Raw genomic sequence first — 25,654 nt, 5'->3', positions numbered from 1 at the left:
GTTTGTGCCAGTACTGCTTTTGTAAAGGAAATAAGTTATGACCCAAATAAATGCAGAGTACGCAAAACATTTTGTCGTTTTTTTTTTTTTTTTATACAATCCGACCCAACTTTGGTGCTACATTTTGTATGGAAGCTAACTGAAGAACGAACACTGGGAAGTGCACTTGAAAATGAAGTTTTCAAAATTGAGGTTCATTTTTTTGCTCGTGATAATGAAAAAAAAAACAAAAACAAACAAACAAAAAACATGAATTGAAATAAGTGTAATGTCTAAAAACAAGTCCTTATAACTCACTGAAATGTGACTTATTACGTGTGTCTTATATTAAGTGTGGTTTATTTGGTAAGATAATAATAAACTTGGCACGATTTTGAGTCTTTGCAGTGTGGGCTATGCAACTATCCTTATCTGATACTTGTTCAAACTAATAGATCTAGATAATAATCATATTATTATAATAAGCATATTAGAATGTGCCCTGTTATAACAGATTGGTTGCCTTTATATACAGTTTATTCAGGGACACGTCGTCTTAAAAAGGCATGATTCGTCATTCATATCAAAAAGCCAAACATCAACCATCAAAATGAAGCCAGACTTCCACCATCAGGTGTTGTAAAGTGTCTGATGTGTCCTGTGTTATCCGACCGTGCGTTTGTGAATCGTGACCGGTGGATTTCAGTGCGAGGAAACTAATGAATGAACGGAGCAAAATAAACGACGTGTGCCAACGTCATCCACCTCTCCGCGGAGGGATATGCTCAGTGAGGAGCGTAGTTCCGGGATCTGGAACTACTTCTCGGGGATGGATAGGGAAACCCTTGAGAAGGGTGTAGGGATACAGCGGAGCCACACGTCGCGGGCAGGTGCATAAACGCAGGGAAACCACAAATACGAGGCGAAAGATGGCATAGCATATGGTGTCCCCTCTTTCCCCCCGACAGAAGACACGTCCGCCACCAAACCTCCGCCTTGTGCTTTCGCCAGAGTAATGTCACGGTAAGGTCTGTGAGCAGGCTAGCGTCAACCTTTGTATGCAACTGTTAGCTTAAAGCGATAGGTAGCCTGTGCAGCTAACAGCTGACAACTCGGAGCGAGTGCGTTATGTTGCCCTATGAAATGCACTTTTGTCAGTTCGTAGGCTTAAGTTAGCATATTATCGCACTGCATGTTCCGTGTGGCCGCATTTTTAAATGCACTGAGGCAGATGTGTTGCCATAGAAATATAAGGTAAGAAATGATCAATTTCTGGTCTTTTGACGGGACCTTACGTCAGCGGGGGGTTTGACGTCACGTTGTTACAGCTAATACAGCATCGTCACACAATAAATGCACTCTTTGGCGCAGGTTAGCAGAATGCCTTCATTACACGAACGTAGCGTTAGCATTTTCTTCATCATATCGCTCAGCGGAGTGGTTTAACGGTGACACCTCCACAGCAGGTGAAATGGTGCAGCCTACACGAAACCTGTCATTGTGTAAAAACACGAAACGTGCTGCTGTGCTCTGTGTCCTCTCTAACCACAAATACCAAATCTAGGTGATTCACTCGTTGTCGTATGCAATCTGATATCTAATGGCGAAGAGCTGTATTAGTTGCTATAAAGCACATTTCTCCTGCAGAATGGTGCTTTTACTTCCATACTCATTGGAAGGCGGTGAATTTGGAGGGGTTTTCCCCATATATTGAGGAAGTGAATTCCTGTTCAGCGCGGTGGCACATGCTTCTGTGTGAAACTGAGACTTTGTGAATGGAAAGATGTGACGTGTGTGTGTGAGAGAGAGAGAGATTCTTCCAAAGAGCAGACAAAAACTGTGGCTGTGTAGGTGGGCGTATTCACAAGAGGGGAACATGAGTCACCATTGTGATGGTCGCTGTGAGGAACAAGGGGAGGGGGGTGATGGTGAGGCAGGCTGACAGGGCAGTACAAACCCAGCAATCAAGGTAACAATGACAACTTCCTCCTCTGTTGCAAGAGAATGGGATTTGCTACACACACACACACACACACACACGCACGCATACTTGGCCTGTCAGTGCAGCAGGATGTTACTCTTTGTTTTACCTGCAGCAGGGTGTTGACCAGTGTGTGTGCAAACACAGGTGAGCTCAGCCGCGCCTCAGTAATGTAAAATATCTTCTTGTATTCAGGGTACGGTTGACAAGATTCATATTATAGACCCAGCCAAGTCCTCGGTCAAGAACCAGGAGTGATTTGGTTTCATCCTTTTGGAGTACATGACTACGATACCGGAGCATGTGCTGCCATGCAGTTGACAGCAGCGACTGTAATAAATGGAGTTAGCTTTCTTAAAAATATGCTATTCACTGGCAAGTTTTAAGTGTCACACCAAGCATCAGTCCTGCATCCAAAATCAACTATTATTACACATTTATTGTGAAGGCTACCCCATGAAATTGGAGTGTCTAATCTTTATTAAGGTTGGACAATATAGGCCGTTACTGTGAGGGCATGTAAATTTGTAACATGTCAGAGTTTGCAGTTTGGCTGAATTTGGCCAGTGTTGTGTGTGATGTTGTAAGTCTGTGCAGTTTTGGATTTTTGTGTCACTGTGACGATGTAATGTGGTCATGAATCAATTTTCTAGAAAATTAATTTATCACATTACATATCAATATCATTATCTAAAATTATAGTATTACATCAAATGATGTGTTATTTCACAAAGTGATTAAAAAATGCCAATCAAGTGTTAAAAAAGGAGATAGCAAAGAATGTACTTTTAGAGTTGATAAAACAACAAAAGAGATTATTCATAATGTCTTTCTTTTACCATATCTGCAAATACATCCAATATGATATATTTGTGATAGCCCATTGTCTTCAGATGATAATTAGTTGGCCTCTCTTCCTGACATAATATAAAGTTGTCGATGGTGATGCTGTTTACTTGAGGGCAACTTCAACTACACTAATCGCTGAACGCAACAACTAGCTACTTGCCATCTGATTTAAACAACCTAGTTATTAACCGTTTTCAGATAGATGATTACTTTATTAATCCACAAGGGAAATTTCACTGTCACGCTAGCAATTTGATTTGCCGTAATTCTTAGCTGTAATGACCGAGTCTTACTTTGATTCTTAAAATAACGATGAAAAATGGGAAACTCTGCTCTGTGATTTATTGTTGCCCATCACAACTACACAGAGCCCATGATGTCATGATTTTGACCAACCAACAATCAAACTATTTTTTAATATTTGATAATTGTTAATTGGTTAATCAGCTGTTGAGACAGAATTTTTGCTTCTTCAGCAAAATTTTGCTATTAGATTGTCGATACATGCAACAGTTTGCAGGAGGGGTTCAGTCGGGTCGGATTTGTTGGCAGGCGATTAAACTGCTGGTGTTCTTGCAAAGGAGCAGCTCCAAAATCCCAGTGCTCCCCTGAGCTACACAAACAGCTAGCCTGAAAGTACTTGGCCATCCTCCAAACCTCAAATTGATTTCTCATCTCTCTTAAGTCTTAAATCCCCCCCTTCAGATGCCTGCTGCTGGAATGAATAAATTTGGCATGGTGTTTGTATGGCGGTGAGCCCGTTTTTTTAGGTTCCAGTTGTTGTGCTGTTGTGTCTGCTTGTGTAAGTTTGTGTGTGATTTATCAGTGCTTACGCTACAAAAAAGTGATGTATAATTAATATGAAAGAGGGGAAAAAAAAAAAAAAAAAAAAGACCAACCCCCTCAATTCATGAGGAGATTTATTCAAATAATTGGTGATGACAGTCCCATAATCAGGGATTGATGATTATGTTGTTTGCTCATATTTGTTGTCGGTATTTTGGATGTGTGTTCTTTGGCACCGATTTCCAGCTTTATTGTTTGTTTATTTGGAGCACATGTTATTGATTATGCTATAGATTTATGAAATTAAATGTTTTTTAAGTGTGTAATAGTCCATTGGCCATTTGGCAGGGCTGAAGTAGTGCAAATCAAAAAGTTCAGGCAAAAAGGCAAAAAGTGACTTTCTGTCACCATGAGAGGAGATGACAGTGATCGTCCAAGTGCTGTAAAATGATTATATCTCCTACTTACGTAATTATTTGTTTAATTTGCGTTCTAATAAATTGCATTATTTCTTAAATGATTTTATTTATTTCTTATTCTGATTTAGAATCAAACTTGATTTCAGAGGAGATGTAAAAACATACTAACAAAAGCTTGTTGTAAAACACAGAACAAGAACCCTCTAGATAAAAATAACTGTGTCTGTATTGTTACAGATTAGTGTTAACCACTCAGGATTTCCTGATTGGCCATGGCAAATACACCTAGCAATTAGCCTTAATGGGTAGATAATAAAAAAGAATTAAATGCATTGTTTTATCTGGAGCTGATGATGGAAGTAGTTAAAGAACAAGCAATCTTAATAAATATTAAACATGGCAATTTTCAATATTTTTTGTTGTTCTTTGATAATCGCTTATGAATAAAACTATTTACACAGGGGTAAGTAGATATCTGACCCAAGTTTTTACAGGGCCTCTTTGTTTTACAGCCATATTGAATAGGATTAAATTCTCACAATAAAAAGCTGTCCTCCAAATGAAAAATAAAGATGTTGAGCTTCTAGTTAACAGCTCTCTGAGTGTTCTCACAGAATGTTTGTTCATTTTGCCCCAGGATCTGAACAGTCTCAAAATAGAGCAGCACACAAAGTTAAGTGAAATAAATTGCCTCTGGGAAGTAGGGCAGTCATACGGTCAAGAGATGCCCTCTGTCTCTCATTTACTGTAATTGTGTAGAAACCGTGACGCTCTTCCCTCAGTAATGCTTGAAGAAGGAACATTGCTTCATTACAGGATTGTTGGACTCACTGTGAAGGTACTTGCAAGCAGTAACAGTGTTTGTGTCAGTTTTAGAGAAGATGGACTGTAAAAATTGATTAAACTTAATTGCAGTCATGAACACCCTTTATCTTCAGAGAGGTGCTAAGAGAATGTGTCGCATTCACTCGCTAACTCTCAAAGCACTGTTATCTCGAGCAGTGTTTTTCTCCAGGAGATTTCCTCTTGCTGTTTGGACGATCCTGGAATTTCTCATTCTTTGCTTGTCCTTTTCACAGAGTGGGTAGTAGCTGCTGACCTCCTTTCTCCAGAGTGACTGCGGTGTTTGCATATAGTAGCAATTCACTACTTCCAAGAAAATGTCAGGTAAAGATTTACTACATTTGTTTTTCCTTATCGGGAAGATTTATTCATGTTCACAAATACACACTGACCTTGGATAGCTGATACAACACATTGTTAGCATTTTGATTATTGTATTACATTTCACCAAAGGAATGGCTGCCTTAGTTCATAACTTTGTTAATATTTAAATATCTAAGTTGTTATTCTCAAACGTCTTATAGTATTTACTATTTTCTGTTGAATTACCAGTTTTGTAATTTATGGATCTTTAATTGTGTTTAGGGACCTACACACCAGCCCCTGGTGGACCATTCTCTGCTCTCACCCCAAGCATGTGGCCCCAGGACATTTTGGCCAAGTACCATCAAGTGAGATGATATGACTTCATTTGTTACTTATGTGCAAACATTTACAAGTATTTCTTTGGATTTGATGTCAGTAAAGAGAGAACAAATAGAGTGATGTTGAGATGAGGAAAAAAAAATGCTCATATAAACAACAAAACAGCTGAAAATAAGATGTCAAGCTGTGACGCAGGACAAAAAAAATGCCACAGGAGCTTTTGTCCTCATGTGACACTGACATCTGATCGGTTAACTGAAGTTAAGAGATCTGCAGCTAATGAAATGCATTTCATTTGATTGTCTCTGCAGAAAGAGCCCTCAGAGCAGCCTGAAGTCCAGTATGATGAGTTTGGCTTCAGAGTGGACACTGAAGGTAATATCTTGACTCACGAGGACACACACAAACACAGACGCATTAAAAAAACAAGTTTTTCTGCTGGGAGTACAGTGTATGTCTTTCGTTAATGGTGTGCCATGTATTTGTTATTTAAGCGCTTTTCTCTGAACCAAACACTTTTCCCCTCACTCACCTAGATTTGTTGTCTTATTGATAGAAAAATAATCACAAGCTATCATGATAATAGATTAATTGTTGAAGTAATTTGTTCTGCAAACTGGCCTCTCAGAAATGAAGACTTCCTTTGATTCTCGGTTTTACATCATCTTAAGGTGAATATCTTTACTGTTTTGGACTGATAAACCAAGACTTTTAAAGAAAACACTTTAGACTGGCTTTAAAAGGGGCATGGTGTTGGCATTTTGCTTACAAAGAACTCAAAGACTATTCAATTGTGATACATTACTCTCTCCTCACTCAGACGGTGGGAAGTGCAGGTCCTGGCTGGGCACTGATGGCTCCCCCCAGCGTGAAGACCCCCAGCAGAGACTGCGCTGGCAAGCCCACCTGGAGTTCACACATAACCACACAGTGGGCGACCTGACCTGGGAGCTTATTGATCCTGTCCTTCCACGCTCAGAGCGACTGCGCTCCCTGGTGCTTGGTGGCATACCTCACAGCATGAGGCCACAGGTAAATACACTTTTTTTCAGCCTGGGTGAATTCATTGTGTCATTGATTTGAAGTGAAACACATTGGGCAGAAATATTGCCTGAGATGGCCTGTCAATTTTTGATGCAAATAAAAATGTAAGTGATCTCATAGATAAGCTTAATGACACGAACTAGATTTGTTCAGTATTTACACTTCTGTCTAGTTAGTTATCTCTTAAGTTACAAGACCAGTTCAACACATAAAAGATTTTTTGACTCTGTTAGCTTTGGATGCGTCTGTCTGGAGCACTGCAGAAGAAGAGGACAGCAGAGATCTCTTACAGAGAAATCATTAAGAACAGTTCCAATGATGACACCACCACAGCCAAACAGGTAATATCCTGAGCTATTGTACATGCAAACATACACAGTCCCATTGCAGTTATGCTTTCAAGCATGGTGCTATGTCCTTACTAGGACACATGTAGACAGCTGCAGGAGGGAATGGATTTAACTTATGCTGTAAACAGGGTTTGTGTGGGTCCTGAAAAACTTTAAGTCTTAAATATGAATTTATTAGAAAAAGCAAGACTGAAGTTACATGGTTAAGTTACCATAACAATCAGGTCAATTTTTGGTATTTAACGTTGCTTTCATCCAATATGGTTAAGTGAAGTTCAGTAAGATCTGGCTCCAGCACAGCAAAGTCCGTGCTTTGTTGAGCCCTGTAGAGAATAATTAATTTGAAGCTTTTTGGATTAAAAAGCAATACAGTTGCATGGGAAGTCAGAAAACATGAAGCCACTTTAAAAAGCCACCAGCAAACAGCTGCCACCACCTCATATTGTTCTGTATTCACATCATGAGCATCACCAATTGCTGGCCTCAGCACAACCCATGCTGTACTTTTGCCAGTATGAATGTGAAATGGGTCTTAAATTGCATTCTTAATGATCCTCAAAGGTCTTTGCAGAAACCCTGTATACATTTAGACAACTAATTTGAATAAAAATGGATAACAAGGAGCTCAATTAAACAAGGATAAATGTGAGGACTCGCTCTTTTATCCAAGACCTCCTGTTGCTCTTTTAATCATGATATGATTGTTTCTCATTAACATCCCTCCCTCCCTCCTTCCCTCAGATAGAGAAGGACCTGTTGAGGACAATGCCAACCAATGCGTGTTTCAGTAGTATGACCAGTGTTGGAGTGCCCAGGCTGCGACGGGTACTGAGGGGCCTGGCCTGGCTCTACCCGGACATTGGGTACTGTCAGGGTACTGGCATGGTGAGAACATTTATTTCCAGAACACAACTGTACAGACCCATCAGTGACTCAACACACGTATAAATGCACACACTCACACGTAACATGTTGTGATTCCCTCCCAGGTGGTTTCCTGTCTGCTGCTCTTTCTTGAAGAGGAGGACGTGCTGTGGATGATGTGCGCCCTGATCGAAGACCTTCTTCCTCCGTCCTACTTCTCCTCAACTCTACTGGGCGTCCAAACAGACCAGAGGGTTCTCCGCCAGCTTATTGTTCAGTACCTGCCAGCCCTTGACCGCCTCCTGCAGGAGCATGACATAGGTAACACTGGATTACCCTTTGACTTAGATTTCTGCTGTGCCCCATTAAAAATAAAAATATGAGAGTTATTAGGTGAATCTGACATATTTTCTCTGGTGAACATTCTCTGAATCATCGGCATATAGTATAGAGTATGTAACCACCTCCTCCTTATCCAGAGCTGTCGCTGATCACCCTGCATTGGTTCCTGACATCATTTGCCAGTGTGGTGGACATCCGTCTGCTCCTCAGGATCTGGGACCTGCTGTTTTACCAGGGCTCGTTGGTACTCTTCCAGGTCACACTGGGCATGCTCAAGATCAAGGTATTTGCACAGCACCACTTATTTCGAGTCTTGCCTCCCTGATGCAGTTTCCATTGTAATGAATCATTTAATTTTTTTTTGTTGGATAGAAGAAGAAGATGATGATGATGATGATGATGATGAAGAACAACTATTCAACAGCTTCTCCTGTTAATGATCTTTTTTTTTAACTTACTCCCTGACCCCAGGAGGAGGAGCTTGTGTCATCAGAGAACTCCGCGTCCATTTTTAACACTTTGTCGGACCTGCCAAGTCAGCTCAGAGATGGGCCTGCAGTCCTCGGGGAGGCTATGAGGTTAGCAGGGACACTATCCCAGGAAACACTGGAAGCCCATAGACATAAGCACCTGGCCTACATCCTCAATGAACAGACGCAGCTCAACAACGGAAACAACACAACACTCAACACCAATCTCAACAAGGTCAGTTGTTTTAGTCTTTGTGTACGGACACATCAGTTAATTAATCCTTTGTTCTTATTGACCTAATATAAAAACACAATTTACCCGTTTTTTTTTTTTTTTTTTTTTTTGTATGTCAGGTGGTGAGGAGACAGTCCCTGCGCAGGAAGTCCACTCTGAGCTCCCTGCTGTTTGGGGAGGATGAAGCAGAGGCCTTGAAATCCAAGAACATTAAGCAGACAGAGCTGGTGGCAGCCCTGCGAGAGGCCATCACCCGCACCGCAGAGCACTTTCACTGTCTGGACCCACGTCACTCCAGCACGGTGGGTTCACACACTGCTGCCAAGGAACAGCGTGGTTTATATCCTGTGGTGGACTTTGAATCAGTTAAAATCACAAGAGCATTAAGAGAGGCGTCCCTCCATTTGCAGGCATGTCAGACTAACTTTTTAGTCCTATATTTGATATTGTAACATCGAATTGTACATTTTTGACCTGACCTTCCCGTCTTGTCTCTCTAGGACTTGACTCCTGACTACTCGATGGAGAGCCACCAGCGAGATCACGAAAACTTTCTTGTGGTGTCGCGCAACAGGCGGAGACGGGCAAAGGCTTTGCTGGACTTTGAGCGACATGATGACGACGAACTGGGCTTCAGGAAGAATGACATCATCACTGTGAGTCATAACAAACAAGGCACTGCTTTCCCTCCTGTTGCCTCAGAACATGGACACACACACACACACACACACACACACACACACACTACACACCTTGCCTCCAATTTGTATCCCATTGTTATTTTTTTTAATCTTCATTTTTCAGATCATCTCACAGAAGGATGAACACTGTTGGGTTGGAGAGCTCAATGGCCTCAGAGGTCTGTGCTTTTCTCTTCTCTTGTGTTAACACCCACTGCTGCCATCTGGATAAGTCATTTTACTTCAATCTGTCTAACAGTTAATTTGACATATATTATCTCTGGAATCTTTGTTACAGGTTGGTTTCCGGCTAAGTTCGTGGAGATCCTAGATGAAAGAAGCAAAGAGGTATTGAAGCAGTTAATAATCAGCTTAAGTGTTTCCATGCTGACTTTTCGTCATTTTTTCCCTTTTGTTTTCTTTCCTGTATCCTGATAACTAATTCATAATCATTGTACTCAACAGTGATGTTTTTGTGTCTTTCCCTAGTACTCATTGGCAGGTGATGACTCTGTGACGGAGGCAGTAACAGACCTGGCGAGAGGCACGCTGTGTCCGGCCTTAAAGGCCATATTTCAGCATGGTCTCAAGAAACCATCTATACTGGGAGGACCTTGTCACCCCTGGTTATTCATAGAAGAGGTAGGGGAGCATTTTCAAAATTACTTTTTGTACCATATTGCACACAGCTGTTTTAGTAAGTTTACTGCAGGACTCAATCGGTCATTGTCTTCTGGTTTTCTCTCAGGCCGCCAGCAGAGAGGTAGAGAGGGACTTCAACTCTGTCTACTCCAGGCTGGTGCTGTGTAAAACCTACAGGTAAAAACAGTCACTGTGTTTTCATTTGTTGTGTTAAACTTTCTAATCTAGCATTTAACATAAAATGTCAAATAAAGATATTAAAAAAATAAGTAAGTGTTGTGAGGACTAGATTGCTCCAAACTTTTTCACACGTGATCCTTGATGCTCTTTCCTTCCCTTTGCAATATTCCCCCAAAATATAAACAAGAAGGTGTGATGTGGTTTAGAAAGTAATAGAACTGGTTATTTAAAGAAAAACTTGTGACGGGAGACAAATGTTTACTGTCAGTAAGAACCAAATATTTGCAGTGTCATAGTATTTGTGTTGCAGTGGAATGAAAATAAATCCACCTTCAGTTTATACGGCAGAATCATAAGGTAACAACTCGTTCTCTTCTGGTGTTTACCAGGTTAGATGAAGATGGCAAAGTACTAACACCAGAGGAGCTGCTATACAGAGTAAGTAAGCATTTTGTCAACATGTAGGAAAACATAAATAACAAACACTAAGCTAAGCAAAATAAAAAAATAAGTTGAATTGTTTGAGTGATATATTTCCAACCATAAATATGGTTCTTGAAAGAAGCGTCATGTCTTGCTCGTTAATCCAGCCTGTAATGATGAATGAATGAATGAATGTTATTAGGAACTACATGAGCGCCCTCTGTCTGCTCTCCCCAGGCGGTGCAGTCAGTCAACATGAGCCACGATTCTGCACACGCTCAGATGGATATCAAGTTTAGGTCTCTTGTCTGTGTTGGCCTCAAGTGAGTTTTAAAGACTAAAACACACGCTCATAATTTAACTCTGTTACTTTGTTCATGGTCTCTTAACCTGCGTCTACCCTATCAGTGAGCAGGTGCTGCACCTATGGTTGGAGGTGTTGTGCTCCAGCATGGCTGCTGTAGAAAAATGGTATCATCCATGGTCCTTCCTTCGCAGTCCTGGATGGGTACAGATCAAGTGTGAGCTCAGGTGAGGAACACTTTTGGTTGGTGGTGACGCTTACAAACTCAGCAATGAATACATGAAGTTGTGTTTTCTATGTCTTACCCATCAACTCTTACCACACATGCAGTAATCCAATATTTTATTTATTATCAACAATGTAACGGTTTTCCAATAAAACCAATAATGACTGATCAACTGTTGTCGTCTCATCAGGGTCCTGTCAAAGTTTGCCTTCAGCCTCTCCCAAGATTGTGAGCTACCTGACAAGAAAGAGGTAAGCCGAGGAGTTTACTACAGCATCCACATACAGAACAGTAGCAAGCAAGTCTCACTATTTGAAGACGAAGTATTCAGGGTAGAAAAATTTGTGACTTTATGCTGTTTCAGAAATCCGCTATTCTGAAAGCAGACGCTATGGATATGCTGGTTCAGCATCACCTCTTTAGTTGGGACCTCTAGGTAACATGTCACATAAGAGACTGTAGATGCTCTAGTATAGTCATTAGATAGTTTGCATATCTGTTGATTTAAATGGTATATCCAGTATTTTTTAAAACTGTGCCATAATTGTACATGTTTTGTTGTCAAAATGGTTAACTGGTTCATATTTTGGAATATATTATATTGGAATTGTTAAAGCCATGAGACAGGCTGCAATGTAATCCTTTGGAGCAAATGTACCCAAAGAATTAACACTTAAAGTGACAAGATCAGAACTGTCATGTTAAAACACCAAAAGGTGTTGACTGTCTTTTGCGGTTGCTGGTTGAGGCAATCTGCTGGACCAGGCCAGAAATGTTTTGTTGCTGTTTAATCATTTAGACCCCAAAATATGTTAAAAACAAAAAAAAGGAAAGAGAGAAGGAAAAAAGAAAAAGGTTTACCTTATCACACAAATCATCTCTCTTTGTATTTGTGTTCTTGTGAGGTAAAACTTTAAATAGGATTAAGCTTCTCACAGCATCACCCTCTGCTGCTTCAGGCTGCTTAATGCTCATCTAATCTTTGCCTCCCAGTAACAACTGTTAATCACCACTTATCAGCTCTTCAGTAGACGCACCACAGTCAATTCGTGTGTTGAACCTGTAAATCATCTCTGACCAGACATCAGTCAGTGATAATGATGAGCAAGATTTCTGCATCAGAAATGTACAAAAATGATGATGATGTTGTCTTGAGGTGAAAGTTTTTGCATTTCCTTTTTCCCACCAGGAGAAAGAACAGAGACCACTGAAAGAGGGAGTTCAGGATATGTTGGTGAAACATCACCTCTTCAGCTGGGATATCGACGGCTAAACACACAAAGCAAGAAACTGACTGAATCCTGTGCCGTCCTGCGTATCTGTGTATATTTGATGTGTCTCCACTTCTTTCTTACAGACTGTCATGTCATGAATTAGACAACTGTCTGCTACAGTAAGTGACTACTATACAGTCCTGAGTCCATCTGTCACTTCAACTTTCAGCGTTGGACAATGGTGACACCCAAATAATTACCAAAAGACTCTCATACTGGCATACAAGTCGACCAGTTGGTATGCGCTGAAGGATGTGTGCATTAGTGCATACTTTATTTAAGACCCAGTGTAGGAGGTTGCACTACATAATGAGAACTATATGTAAAACAATCCTGTAGTGCAGATGAGGGACGTGAGCACTCCGTGTCCTAACAGTGAGTATTTATTTAGTACTCACTGTTCTGGCAGTTAAGCTTCTCATAGCTGAATGAGTGCAGGAGTGACATGTACAGTCCATTCACTTGTATTTGTTGTGTGTATGTAAAATACAGCAACACTTCATCGCAACACGGTCCTAAATTCCACTTTACCCAAAACCCAAAACATTCCTTAATATGGAGCTGTAAAGTTACAAATTATTTTTGTGAGGAATGAAACTTGCCTCAATATCATGAATTCCACAAAATATTTCATTAAATACTAATGTTGCACATGCCAGGAAAGCCTTTTCTTATTGTAATACAAGACTATGGGTATGTGTGCTACCCAAATAGTGGTAGTGAACAGTCTGCACTTGTATGACATGATGTAAATGGAGCAGATAAATACTTTTTTGTGTTACAATCTACAGTAAATAAATGTTACATATCATTTGTAATGTTTTTTGTATATAAAGTAAACGCAACTATTACTTGTCCCCTGAGAGTTTAAAGCAAGTCATCATAGGGACTTGACAATGACTTCCAAACTGACCTTCAGTTCTGCCTGAAAGCTGCATATAAATAAGAAAATAGTTTATTTACTGTTACTGTTGACCAGTCTTAAAAATGACTTGAAGGCTGATATGTTGACAAAACTGAATTACGTTGTGTATTATGTGGTGCACAGGAACATTTTTTACAATTTAAGTTTGTCTTCACTTTTAGCAGAGTAGCTTTTGGGATACTTTGCTCACAGGAAAAATAATTGTTATTCCTGACAAGCTGATTAGATCCAGTGTTGACTGAAATCACATGACAAATTCAAGTTTGAGTTGTTTTGGACTGACATTATTAACTGTAACTTTCCCATGTGCGGGAAATACAATCAACTTACCTATTGTTTAAGTTGCTTATCTTAAATGATCGTAGCTACTTGCAGCCTGTGTAAATCTCATTCTCTTGAAAGTTTTACAATCGGAATACACAATACACTTCTCTCTGGATTCTACTAAAGCCAGTAGTTGCCAGTTTCCACCTGCAGGATGTGGAACTGATAAAACTTATATTATTATATTAGATTATACAGCCACACTCTGATTTAAATGAGTTACACTTAAGGGATGGTTCATCCTAACATCAAAATGACAATATGCCTTTTACCTGTAGTAGTTTTTATGTTTTTTATAAGCAACAACCTTTGAGATACATTTTTTTTTTTTTTAAAGATCAATGTCTCTTTCCAGAAGTCATGACCTAGTCACTTCACCTGATCCACAGACTTTGCTTTAATGTTAACATCCAAGATTGTAACTGCTAACAAAAAGGTCTGGATTATCTTCAGTAACCAGGTCATGCTTTTTGGAAAACGACGCTGCTGTAGAGTAATTCAGATGTATTTTTTGGGGGGTGCTTTGAGCACCACAAGCAGACTGCCATGTAGTTCCATTATATCTGAGAGACGGCATGCATCTTGACGGCTCATCCCTCCAAACTCAGCTACTTGTACTCGAAACAGTCTAGCTGAAAGAAAACACCACAGGTTAGAAGAAAAATGTGTATTTTTGACATAGGTGTGAACTCTCCTATTAAAACCCACCCAAACATGTCTTTAACTAATAGAGTATTAAGATGTTTAATACGTAATGAGGAGATCTGACATACAGAAAAAAGAAGCACTGTTGAAAAGTTCAGTAAAGCTTGTTTATTAATGGTCAGTTCTTTAGCGGCAAAGTGTGTTTTTAAAGTGTCACAACATGTAAACAGCAACAGGCCATAACGCATGGAGCACTAGAGTCACAATTAGCACTGCGAAGTGCTGCATGTCTTGTAATCATGAGCAACTGTCGGGAGTGACAAGATCATGTGCTGTATTTGTCTGTACTAACACTAACTAATGGTATAAGGATTGAACATGGCTGAGTGACGGTGGAAGCGTGGCATGCTACTGAATCGAAGAGAGCAGGCTGAGAGATTTTAAGACCATCCGAGAGTGAACGTTTTCTGCATGTATGCCAAATAAATAACTGACGATTATAAAATGCAACAGCTTATATCTTCCATATATCAAGAATTTGAAATTACTTAGTGCCCTCTGCTACATTCATTTATGATTTGCATACATTTTTATACAATGGTGGCTTTTTTTCAATTGGAGCACAACTAACAGCTAATTTACATATGCAGTATAAATAGTACATGAAATGTTTTTCGTTGCAAATACACAGGGAATGCATGGGGGGGGGTCATTTATAGCTGCTCGTATTGGTACTGGACCCTTGTTCTGGGGTTTTAGCCTCCTACCACTAAGCCGGAGGACTGAATCGTAGTTTTCATCAACAGGTAAAATACGGTTTAAATGAATCATCCTGAGTGAGGAGAACCTCAAAAACCACACTTACTTTCACCCAAACCATTAAAAACAGTAAAAGGCAGCTAACGTTATGTATTAAGGGTGTATGCCTTTTGGTTTACCCCTTTGTGTTCCCTTTTTAAAAAGAAAATGTATGACCTGGTGTAAAAAAAGGCAAGGCGTTATAAGAGTGAGGAGTGTCTAGCTCCAAACATCTGCATCCTTCATGGTTTGTGGAATGAAGACACTTGGTGGAGTGATAGCAGAGAGGAAGGTTAACAACGGGGCGAGACAGGAGGGCAGTTCAGCAGCTTCCTAGTCCTGACGAGGAGGGAGCCGCTGTGGAGACGGCGCTGCTGTTCTGGCCTTTTCCTTTGTGCCTCTGGCCGCCCCGTCTCCTTCCACCTCCTCCAGACTTTGGCTACAAGGGAGAGAGAATGAGAACACCCGATAAGACACCTCCAAACTCGCATTTTAGGAGTTAAATATATAGCGGTAATATAAGACAACTATACAGAGAACAAGACCACAAACAATTTCTCAAAATGCACCATGAAAACACTGTTCCCTGCACTTCTTCAGTTTGAATGAACCTTTTTTTACCTTGTTCTCTTTGTTGCCCTCTTTTATCTGAGGGTCCTCATCTCCCTCTCCCTTTTAGGAAGCCAGCCACACAAGCAATGTTGAGGGAGAGAGTGCGAAGGAGTGATGTGACGGGACAAAGTTAAATTTTAAAGGATGAGGTGAGATGAAATAAAAGCAGGATATGTGGGGTGGTGCGACAGAACAAAGGAAACAAATGGCAGGAGGACAGAGAGCAGTAGACAAGTTAGAAAAGAGCAGCAATGTTAGGGCAAGTACACAGTAAGACAGGAAATCCAGAAAAAACACACTTGTTTGCGTGACTGTGTATCTCACCAGCTGTGTCGTGTTGGGCCCTGCAGCTGACTGTGCTATCGTTGCTGCGTCATCGCCGGCTGTCGCGGTGCCGTCCTCTTTTCGGAGCGGCGCCTTCTTTGTGGACTGCATTTTGATTTGCGGAGGTTTGGAATTTGATGGTAGGTTGTTGGTGGACTGCAACAGCTGAAGAAAGAAACAAGTTAAAACAAAATGAGCTGCTATGATTTTAAAAGGTGCATTATAAACAAGAAACACTGCATTAGTTAGTCTAATAAGTCATTTCTACTAAATGTTGCACCAGGAAATATTGGTTTTCTTGTCTTTGACCTACTCCTAAATGCCTCATGTAAATAACTGCTCTACCTTGGTGATGGTGCCCACGGCCTTGGTGCGTCCCTCCCTGAACACCAGCCTCTGGTCGCAGTGCAGGTACTCGGGGGTTTTGATGAAGCGGAAGTGGACTGAAGCCTTGTCGCCTGTTCGTAGGCAGTCTCTGTTCATGGACAAGATGGTGGCCGTCTGCCGTATGCTGCCACAGTGGACTGAGGCCAGGAAGGCGATTGGATAGAGGAAAAAGGTGAGTTTCACCAATCAGTGTGCTGTACTTCTATCAAACTCTTTGAGAAAATGATTTTGTGCAAATTGTCCTTGATTTGAGAAATGTAAACATTTTAACTGAGCAACACCTTTTAAAAATAATATATAACCCTCACCCATGGCCTGGTATCTGGGGGATATCGTTGTGGGATGATGCAGTACGAGAATCTCAGCCTCGAACTCCCAAGTGGCCTGCGGGCACAACCTCGGGGAAACCATCACCATGCCTTTCCTTATGGAGGAGCGCTTGATCTTTACAAAGAGCAACAACAAGACAAACGTTGATTCTCCGGCACTATTATAATGCAGTTATTTCCCTGGATCAGACAGAAGAAGTGCACTGATGTTTCCCTCCCACCTTTTTGAGAGCGAATGAAGCGGTCTGACCCCCTCGGACCTCCTTCACGGGCATTCTCTTGCGGTGGATTGATTTGACGGCAATGGGGATGAAGCTGCCCAAGGGGTCCGGCCCCAGCAGCATTGTATCATTCAGACGTATGAGTCCACGTAAAGTAGTTCCCGAAACTACTGTTCCCACTCCCTGAGACACAGACACAAACCCAACCCGTGGTTTAGACAGCATCTGGCAGATACCGTTACGCGTAATGTGTGATATCATTTTGCCACAGTACCGGCACAGAGTAGGTGTCATCTATCTGGAACTCAGCGGGCTGGTCGTCGCGGTAGGATGTCCTGGAGGAGAGCAGGTTCAGGAACATCTTGAGCAGGTCCATGTTCTCTCCGGTCACATTGGAGATCTGGAAGATGGGACACATCCTGCAGGGGTACAGCAGATGTTATAAGAGGAACCCTATTGTCTTCCTTTGGATCTAAAAAAAAAAAAAACTGACTCTACCTCTCAGAACTGAAGTTTGAAGCAGTGACTATAACGTCATCCTTGTTCTGCACCAGGACAGGGATCTTCCTACAGCCGGGGGACTTGAGTAACCTCTGGAGCAGCTTCAGTGTCTCTGTTAAGAGCACACACCACAAGAATTAGATGCACGGAGGTATGTAAGAAAGAAATATAGTTGTTTGCAGTTATAAAAGGAAGTCCAGAGGACATACCTTGCAGGATGTTGGCTGGACACATGTCAATCTTGGTCACCACTACAAACACAGGCACATTCAGAGCTAAGGCCAGGCCCAGATGCTCTTTGGTCATCCCTACGATACCTGCATTACTGCCCACCTGGCGAGGGAAAGATTTGAAAACCAACAGGAAACGCAGAATAAGTTTTTCATCATGGATCTTGTAGTCGTGGCTCATTTTACATTCGGGCGAGTTAAAAAGTGGATAAACATCCCCTCCTTCTGACCATGAGCATGCAGAAGTCAGGCAGGTGTCCGGTCATCCCGAACACGGTGGTCTTGAGGTATTTCTCATGGCCAGCCAGGTCTATGAAGGTGATGACCTTGGAGGACTTCTCACAGATTTTGGTCCAGTCCAGACTTCCTCCATGGCTGTCGGGTTTGTTCACCACCTGGGGGGGCAGACAGGGAGAGGTGGCTTAATCCCCACTACATTCATACCGTTGCCACCTCCATGTGCTGCTTCACTATGAAGGTCATATAAACACATCTCATCAGTGCTGTGTGTTGACTGTTATTTTCACACTCAAACAGCGAGCAAGTTGTGGACGCCAGATGGTTGTGGAGTAAAAAAAAAAGAAATATCTTCCAACTGAACTCTTTATTTACTATCATACCAGAGAAAGAAAAAGAAAAACAGCAAAACCTTACATAAACCCTGCAGCTAAAAGGTAGACTTGCTTAATTTTTCTAATTACTGTCAATATTTCATCCAGAGTGTCATCACCTTCGAGTGTCACAAAACTAAACTTTCCACTCACCTGCCCCTCCTGGTCAAACCCCAGGATATCGTTGCCCACGCTGCTGGTCCTGCCACTCTCCATCTCGTGCTTGTGTCTGAAGAGCTTCTGGCGTGCGAAGCCCCTGCCGTTGTCCAGCTCTCCGTGCGTCAACACTCCGAGCAGAGTGCTCTTACCAGCGTCCACGTTTCCCACCACTGCAACTCTGATTTAGAGGAGGATAGCAGAAATATCACAAAAACTGTGCAAGAAAGGCAGAACTGTCTGACATGTCTTATTAAACTAAACCAATGCAGTAAAAGAACTGTCATCATACTGGATCGTACCTTTGACCCCTCTTAACTATATTTCTGAACACTCACCTGACCTCCAGGAAGTCCAGCTCACCAACACGCCGGCGTATCAGATAGTCGCGCACCAAACCGGCAGTCTCATTGCGTTCCCGGAGCGAAATAAGGTCAGCATCCAGTTGCTCACACATGGAGCACACTGTGGCTACTGAGGCCTCCATGTCCTTCTCATCCAGACCCCAGTCTCCACCATCTACAACAGAGAGATGGAGGAAGAAGAAGAGGAAGAGCTAAAGCATCCAAGTTTTATAACTGCTTTGGCACAGACTGTCTGATGATTGATAGTTTAACCAATCCCTCCGCATTTTTTCTCACCTGAGCCCATCCCAACCACGTAGATGGTCTCTCCACATCCCTCCTCCATCCTGTCGCGTAGCTGGCGGAGTAACGAGTCATACTGCTCTCCGTTAGGACTAACAAGTGCCAGCTGATGGGTTCGTGCATGTAGGGGTGAAGACAGAAACAGAGAGAAAATTGGCTATTATTGGAGTAATGGCCCTCACTGGATGGTTGCTCCATGATAGGTGCATAATTAAAGCAAATCCCTTCTCAAACATGCTGCGATCACTGAGTCATTTACTGTAGAGAAGTTGGTTGCTTTAAAGGGAGACAATGACTGGATCTCAGTGTAAGCATCTGTTTTTTTCTTCATCAGTTCATACAACTCTCATGTTCAAAGTGTAAGCAAGAGTAAAAGGTAAACATTCAGGGAATGATATGTTCAAAAGCTGCTCTCCGCATGCAAACACATCTGTCTCTCTTCCCATGATAACCCTCAAGGTTACATGTGAGGGCTGATACAGATGACCTGAAAAGCTCCAGTATGCAGATTATTATTTTAAGGTTTTAAAATAAGTAAAGTACAACCAAATGCATGGCTGTGAAGTGGTTTCATGGTGGGTTTTCCAGTGGACTATATAATTAACAAAACCACACATATCACACATTGTTTGGTCAAAGTTGTTAACCCTGTCACATTCATTAGAATATTGCTTCAATTTATAGAACAATGTACTTTACATGTGCATACTGTGACACATTACAAGGTTTTCCCAAAAACAAATGGTCATGATGGTGTTATTAATATTACTGTTTCTGCTAAAACATATGCACCTGGAAGTAAGCTGACAGTGCTACAGAATTACTGCCTCAACTAATGAATATTTTTATTGTCAATAAATCCGTTGTTTGGTCGATGAAAATGTCAGAAAATGTTTTTTAAAAAAAGTTGATCAGTGTTTCCAAAGAGCCCAAGAAGATATCCTCAGATGTCTCACTTTGTAACTCAAAGATGTTCAGTTAACTGTCGTTGAGAAGTACATAAACCACAAAATATTCACATTTAAAATGTTAATTGATTGATAACAACTAATCTATTAATTGTCATAGCCATGTACTGAAGTGTGTCATGGCTCAGTATGCCAAAGGTCCACGGAGTGATGTCGCATGAACAACATCTACACAAGTAAAATCAAAGTATAGAGCGCTGCTTATCTGAGCCTGACACGGACCGGTTTAATTGACAGGAGCCAAAGGTGAACAGGGGACCGCCTTCCTGATGCAACCCTGTGGTAACGTGTAATTCGACACTTCAGGACACAACCCTGATTGTTATCATTCTCATACAGGTTTACACCATTACAAACATACTCATTTGACCAGAGAGACAAGTAGCTTCCAGTACATCAAAATAGATCTATAACCTGACATTATCTTGTGTCTTATTGATCACATATTATTGATGTTGCTGGTAGTCGTTCTGCAGGCAGACCTGACCCCACCGTCTTGTTGCCCTGTGTTTCAGCACACTTAGCAATATATAAAATCAATGTTATGAAATATGTTTTTTTTTTTGTTTTTTTTGTTTTTTTTTAAATAATTTTAAGCAAATTATTTAAGAAGTCCTAGTGTTCAATCAACAAATTCTCAATGTAATGCCATACGTTGTGGCTCAATTGCTCTTTGAGGAGAATCTGTTATATATAGTTTCTGCTCACACCATCTCAATCTAAAATTTGGTGTCTCTTTTTTTTAACATGCAATCCTTTTTGTTTCATATGTTGTCATGTAAAAGTGCACGTTAACTCTTCATTGTGATAATTAAACAGTTAAAATTAGGCTACAACAACTTTTTCATTACAAGTTTTCTCTCATGTAAAAACATCTTGGCCATGTTCCAGCTCTAACTGTCAATAAAACCTGGACTGGCTCCAGATTAATTTAACCCGGGTTTGCAGAACCCAAACAGTGCAGGCTCATGTCAAATGGTAAACATTATTTCATGGTTAACTCGGTGATATCAGTAAGAGGAACAGGGCCATGCTGTGTGGCATTTGGTGCAATGTGCTCCTCCTGATAACTAACGTAATGTAAACGTTGGGCGCTAAAGCATCAGCTGGGGCTAGCGTTAGCCACAGCTAGCTAACTATTTTCATTTTAACGTCAGCAGAAGCAGTTCCCTTATGTACACAAAGTCGGTCGTGTGTGGTGTCTGGTACAAATGGTGCACGGTGGTGATACCATGGGACAGCATATGTTTTGGTGGTTCCACCGCTACGTGCAGGAAACGCATCGTTAGCTTCATTCATTCATTTCCCCAGGAGCAGCTAACGGCAGCTAGCGTTAGCCTGGCAGCGCCTGCACAACGCAGGGCCTCGCTCACCTTGTTGGTGAAGTCGACCCCGCGCTCCTCGGGCTCGCCATTCATCATGTCCCCGTCCTCGGAGCAGTCGTCCCCGGCGTCTTCCCCGCATCCTGCCCTGTCCGGAGCGAAGATACTCGCGGGGACCAGAGCGTCAGCCAGCGGTATGGAGCCCGGGCTTATACCTGGCTCAAGCGCCGCTGCTATTGATGCCATTTCTTTTCCAGCCTCGTAGAAATAAATTTCAAGCAGTTCCGATTGTTGTGATGACGGCTGGTATCCAAACACACACACACACACGTACGCACGAACACACGCACACACACACACACTAGACTTGACAGCGAGCCCTACGCCGGTCAGCTCCGCGACAAACACAATAGTAAAGTGAAGCTGTTCGACCCTCTTAAGCTGACATTACAGTGACATGCTGCTTGTTTATGTGCTGACAGCTCGAGTCCAAGCCATTTAAAAAACACAACGGCCACCTCATTAATATTAATAAAAAGGCGCGAGCGAGCACGCCTTCTTACTTAATGTCAACCAATCGCGTCTGAGTCAAAGTGAATATGTTATCAGTAGACCAATAGCAGCGAGGGGGTCGTTCATATGATTACAAGGTAGACCCGCCCCCCTCAGAAAGTAATGCTGTAACCACCGTGTAACACTGCTGGACCACTGTTGATGTAATGACAATGAAATAATATGTTGAGATTGTGCTTAAGGGAGTTATTTGTTCACGTTATTAACAGAGCAAATGTTTAATAAAAACATTTAAGTTCTGAAACAAATCATAATCTGTGATATAATCTTTCTTTTTTTGTAGATGTTTATTCAAACAAACTGATCATTTAAGTCATTAGAATATATAATTTACAGGAATAATATAGTTATGTTGAAATAGTTTTCACAAAGATGATGATTTTAGATGATACATTAAGTTTAATGTGCTTTTCCCCCCCATGAAACAAGGAAAGGCACTTCCTCATGATTTCCTCTTCCTAGTCGACATTTCATCATCTGTCATAGTCCAGCTTTCTTTACAGGTGTGAGGAAAACTCAGAGAAGCTAAATGCAGCTTTTTATCTGAGTTCTTCTGTCTAATGTGTAAGGATTGCTATAAGCTAAACACAAACATAACCCAAAACACTAATGTTTACAGTATTAATGATTCACGATTTATGATTTACTTGTTGTTGTTTTCCTTTTAGCTGTTCCCAGGGCTAAAAAAGTAAAAGGGGTTGTCTAAAAAAAATCACTCTTAACCCTTCTCCTGGTTGAGAGTACAACTCTACCTCTGACAGCTGTGAAATGTTCCTTAGCACAAACTTTGTTACCTTATGATAAACCAGTCTTCTCCATGTGGATCTAATAAGGCATTATCTGGATACAGCGTTCAGTCCAGTGAAAGCTGCCAAGTGGCGCAGGGAGTTGTGAGAGTCACTTTAAAAATGTATTCCAATACAATTGCTAATTACCTGTAAAATAAATTAATTTAGTACCACAGTCCAAGTATCACAATACTAGAGTACTTCTGGATTACCTCAATACCAGGTATATAGAAACGAAGATGAACATCAATAAGAAGATTTTTCTATTTAATTTTCATAAAGAGTGTATCGCCTGTGAAAGTACACGTGTTTGGTTCTGAGTAATGTGTGACTTGGAGTGTCACATGTGCACACTTACACACTACAATATAATTCTTAAATTTGAATTTTTTATCCTTCTACTAACACCCCTTTTCAATTTTTTATTTATTTATTTTTTTAAATACAATTACCTTATTTTGTATCCTAATCATGTAATATAAAAATACATGAATGTTTTCATCTGTACGGACAATACCTGAATTCAAATAATGATGCTACAGTAACAAAAAACAGGTACCCGCATAAATGCTGATTGATTCATTGGATTTGTATAATGTCTGAGATTATTAGAGAATAATATTACTATTAAGTACCTTCATTTATTGTCTCCCAGATATACGGAGAGATAGTTCAGAATCTTTGGAATGATACATAATAGAAAATTTACTATCATATCCTTAAGAAAAAATATTTACTTGACATAATCTCAATTGTAAATGCAAAGTCAAAAATGAAGAACAGAAGTTTCAGTTTCCAATAACCTGATATTGATGAAAAAGATTGATAAAATGAGATTCCAAATAAAGAAGAAACCACTTTCAATTATCAATTGCAGACATTAAAACATTTGTTACCTCTGACACCCAATCAAATCTTAAGGTGTTGAAGAGGAAAAATCCAAAAACTAGTGAACAGTGCTTACACTATAACCCTAACCTCAGCCTATACTAGATTCAAACTTTACCCACCTTATCCCGAAACTAAACCAGACCTTATAAAAGGTGCCTTGTTTGCCTCATTTGAAATTGGCTTAGGTCCCCATGAGGACTACTGGCAAGGTCAGTGTTCATAGCCTACCTGAAACAAACACACACACACCAGCAACTACAAATTCACCTACTAACATTCCTCAACATCACAGAGAAGTATCAGTGTGACAGATTCTAATATCAGCAGTTTTAGCATCACCAGCCTCTCCAATACTGAAATATGGGAAGAGTTTCTCGTTGAAAGTGTTTCTGTCAGTGTAGATGTGAGTCATGTCTTCAGGGTTGTGGAAGGACACCTCCCCCCTGTCATAGTCCAGCTGGACTCTGATCTTCTTGAGACGCTTCGTCACTCTGACAGTCTTACCAATAACATTAGTGTATTTTCCATCATCATGCCTTAAAAACCACATTCCGCATGTTGTTGAACCGGAAAGCTCTTTCTTCCTGTCCAGTGACTCTTTCACCAAACCCAAGAACCAGTCAGGATGATCTCCCACCTCCACCTCCCAGCTGTGTTTCCCTGAACTGAATCCCTCAGAGCCCACAGCAAAAGCGTACCTAGTGAATCTCTCTGGATTGTCAGGAAGCTGTTGATATGTGTCTCCGTGCCTCACATTGGTCAGATCATCAGACAGATAGAGCCAGCGGTTTGCAGTGTTTGGGTCCAGAATGACAGGACTGAAGTGGACCTGGTCCTTCATCTTCTCCCAGACTCTGAAGGACAGGTTGCCCAGATGTTTGGCCACATCTATCAGCGCTCCTGACACCAGCTGTGGATCTGACAGTGCGCACTGGACTCTGGCTCTGGTCTGAGTGGCTTTATAACTGCTGAGGAATGGCACGTTGTGTTTCTGCAGCTCTTCTTCAACAGCAGAGATATTGTCTGACAGAGAGGAGAGCTGATCTTGAATCTTCTTCATCTCTCTGCTGACAGTCTTCCCCTTCTGCTCCTCTTCCTCCCTCAGAGCTGCCAGTCTGGACTCCTCTTCCTCTTTCAGGAACTGGCGGAGCTTGTTGAACTCTGCTCTGATCTGCTTCTCTGTGGACAGCTGCTGCTTCTTGGAGTGTTGAATCACTTCACTGTATGTTTTCTCCACTTGTTTGTATTTGTTCCTCTTGTCCTGCAGAGACTTTAAGTCAGATTTCAGCTGCTCCTTCAGCTCACTGACTGCTTGCTCTACAGGAACCACCTTGTGAGTCTGGTGGAGAGAAAACTCACAGACGGGACACACAGCTCTCTGCTCGTCCTCACAGAACCAATAAGGGACTTCTGGATGTTTATCACATATGACTTCCTCTTTCTCCTGTTTCACCTCCACCTTCTTCTCTCCTTTCTCCGTCTCAGGTGAAGCATTATTCTGCCTCCCAGCAAAGGAGTCAGCTAGCTCCTTTAGTGTAAAGTTCACTTGCAAAAATGGCTTTGAGGATCTTCTTTTACAAATGGGACAGTTTCTGTTCTGAGCTTGTTCCCAGAATTGTTGCAGGCAGCTTGAACAGAAGTTGTGGTTGCAGCTCAGAGACACGGGATCTCTGAAAGTCTCTGAACACACATGGCAGTTCAGGAAGCTTTTGAGAACAGAACTTTTCTCAGCCATTCGCTCTGATATGTGAATTATCTTTCAGTATGAAGACTCACCAGATCTGTGTGCCTTTTGATCAAGAGTTTATAATCCTTCTGATTTGTGTCTGTGGTCGAGACTCTTCACCCTGTAATGGCGCCTCAGCT

The 25,654-nt window shown here is 41.3% G+C and overlaps 3 protein-coding genes across 7 annotated transcripts; 1 reads left to right on the top strand and 2 right to left on the bottom strand.

The window, feature by feature from the left end:
* The first annotated feature begins 794 nt into the window (after positions 1 to 794).
* Positions 795 to 13,387, top strand: sgsm3 (small G protein signaling modulator 3). 4 transcript variants are annotated; one of them, XM_037088905.1, is made up of 21 exons: positions 795 to 1,002; positions 5,094 to 5,181; positions 5,443 to 5,528; positions 5,814 to 5,877; positions 6,323 to 6,534; positions 6,780 to 6,887; positions 7,638 to 7,781; positions 7,886 to 8,081; positions 8,240 to 8,385; positions 8,574 to 8,807; positions 8,927 to 9,109; positions 9,308 to 9,463; positions 9,612 to 9,666; positions 9,786 to 9,835; positions 9,977 to 10,129; positions 10,236 to 10,306; positions 10,699 to 10,747; positions 10,970 to 11,055; positions 11,141 to 11,263; positions 11,453 to 11,513; positions 12,452 to 13,387. In XM_037088905.1, exons 2-21 carry the CDS (start codon positions 5,175 to 5,177, stop codon positions 12,533 to 12,535), a joined length of 2,268 nt encoding a protein of 755 aa, XP_036944800.1. In that variant the 5' UTR covers positions 795 to 1,002; positions 5,094 to 5,174; the 3' UTR covers positions 12,536 to 13,387. The 4 variants fall into 4 exon arrangements, with proteins under 4 accessions (XP_036944800.1, XP_036944797.1, XP_036944799.1 ...); XM_037088902.1 differs by having other exon boundaries at positions 8,927 to 9,217; XM_037088904.1 differs by lacking the exon at positions 12,452 to 13,387 and adding an exon at positions 11,627 to 11,713 and having other exon boundaries at positions 8,927 to 9,217.
* Positions 13,388 to 14,575: 1,188 nt separating this feature from the next.
* On the bottom strand, positions 14,576 to 22,055 carry gtpbp1 (GTP binding protein 1). 2 transcript variants are annotated; one of them, XM_037088906.1, is made up of 14 exons: positions 21,588 to 22,055; positions 19,241 to 19,352; positions 18,938 to 19,118; positions 18,597 to 18,780; positions 18,063 to 18,227; positions 17,812 to 17,935; positions 17,600 to 17,714; positions 17,376 to 17,520; positions 17,102 to 17,284; positions 16,860 to 16,995; positions 16,510 to 16,688; positions 16,165 to 16,329; positions 15,850 to 15,900; positions 14,576 to 15,667 (listed from the first exon to the last, which is right to left on the bottom strand). In XM_037088906.1, the coding sequence occupies exons 1-14, from the start codon at positions 21,780 to 21,782 to the stop codon at positions 15,551 to 15,553; spliced, it is 2,052 nt and encodes a 683-aa protein (XP_036944801.1). In that variant the 5' UTR covers positions 21,783 to 22,055; the 3' UTR covers positions 14,576 to 15,550. The 2 variants fall into 2 exon arrangements, with proteins under 2 accessions (XP_036944801.1, XP_036944802.1); XM_037088907.1 differs by lacking the exon at positions 15,850 to 15,900 and having other exon boundaries at positions 21,588 to 22,053.
* A 362-nt stretch (positions 22,056 to 22,417) lies between these two features.
* On the bottom strand, positions 22,418 to 25,654 carry LOC119013301 (tripartite motif-containing protein 35-like). The gene has a single exon (XM_037087694.1). The coding sequence runs from the start codon at positions 25,521 to 25,523 to the stop codon at positions 24,075 to 24,077; it is 1,449 nt and encodes a 482-aa protein (XP_036943589.1). The 5' UTR covers positions 25,524 to 25,654; the 3' UTR covers positions 22,418 to 24,074.

The sequence above is a fragment of the Acanthopagrus latus genome, chromosome 23, assembly GCF_904848185.1.
Source record: "Acanthopagrus latus isolate v.2019 chromosome 23, fAcaLat1.1, whole genome shotgun sequence".
NCBI classification, from domain to species: Eukaryota; Metazoa; Chordata; class Actinopteri; order Spariformes; family Sparidae; genus Acanthopagrus; species Acanthopagrus latus.
This window is presented reverse-complemented; position numbering and strand designations above follow the sequence as displayed.

Coding starts and splice junctions, on each gene's coding strand:
- sgsm3 (XM_037088902.1), top strand. Junction 6,535..6,779: donor CTCACAGCATGAGGCCACAG/GTAAATACACTT, acceptor TGACTCTGTTAG/CTTTGGATGCGTCTGTCTGG. Junction 7,782..7,885: donor ACTGTCAGGGTACTGGCATG/GTGAGAACATTT, acceptor ATTCCCTCCCAG/GTGGTTTCCTGTCTGCTGCT.
- gtpbp1 (XM_037088906.1), bottom strand. CDS start 21,782: ATGGCATCAATAGCAGCGGCGCTTGAGCCAGGTATAAGCCCGGGCTCC. Junction 17,715..17,811: donor TCCAGCCAACATCCTGCAAG/GTATGTCCTCTG, acceptor TGCTCTTAACAG/AGACACTGAAGCTGCTCCAG. Junction 17,521..17,599: donor TCAAACTTCAGTTCTGAGAG/GTAGAGTCAGTT, acceptor GTACCCCTGCAG/GATGTGTCCCATCTTCCAGA.
- LOC119013301 (XM_037087694.1), bottom strand. CDS start 25,523: ATGGCTGAGAAAAGTTCTGTTCTCAAAAGCTTCCTGAACTGCCATGTG.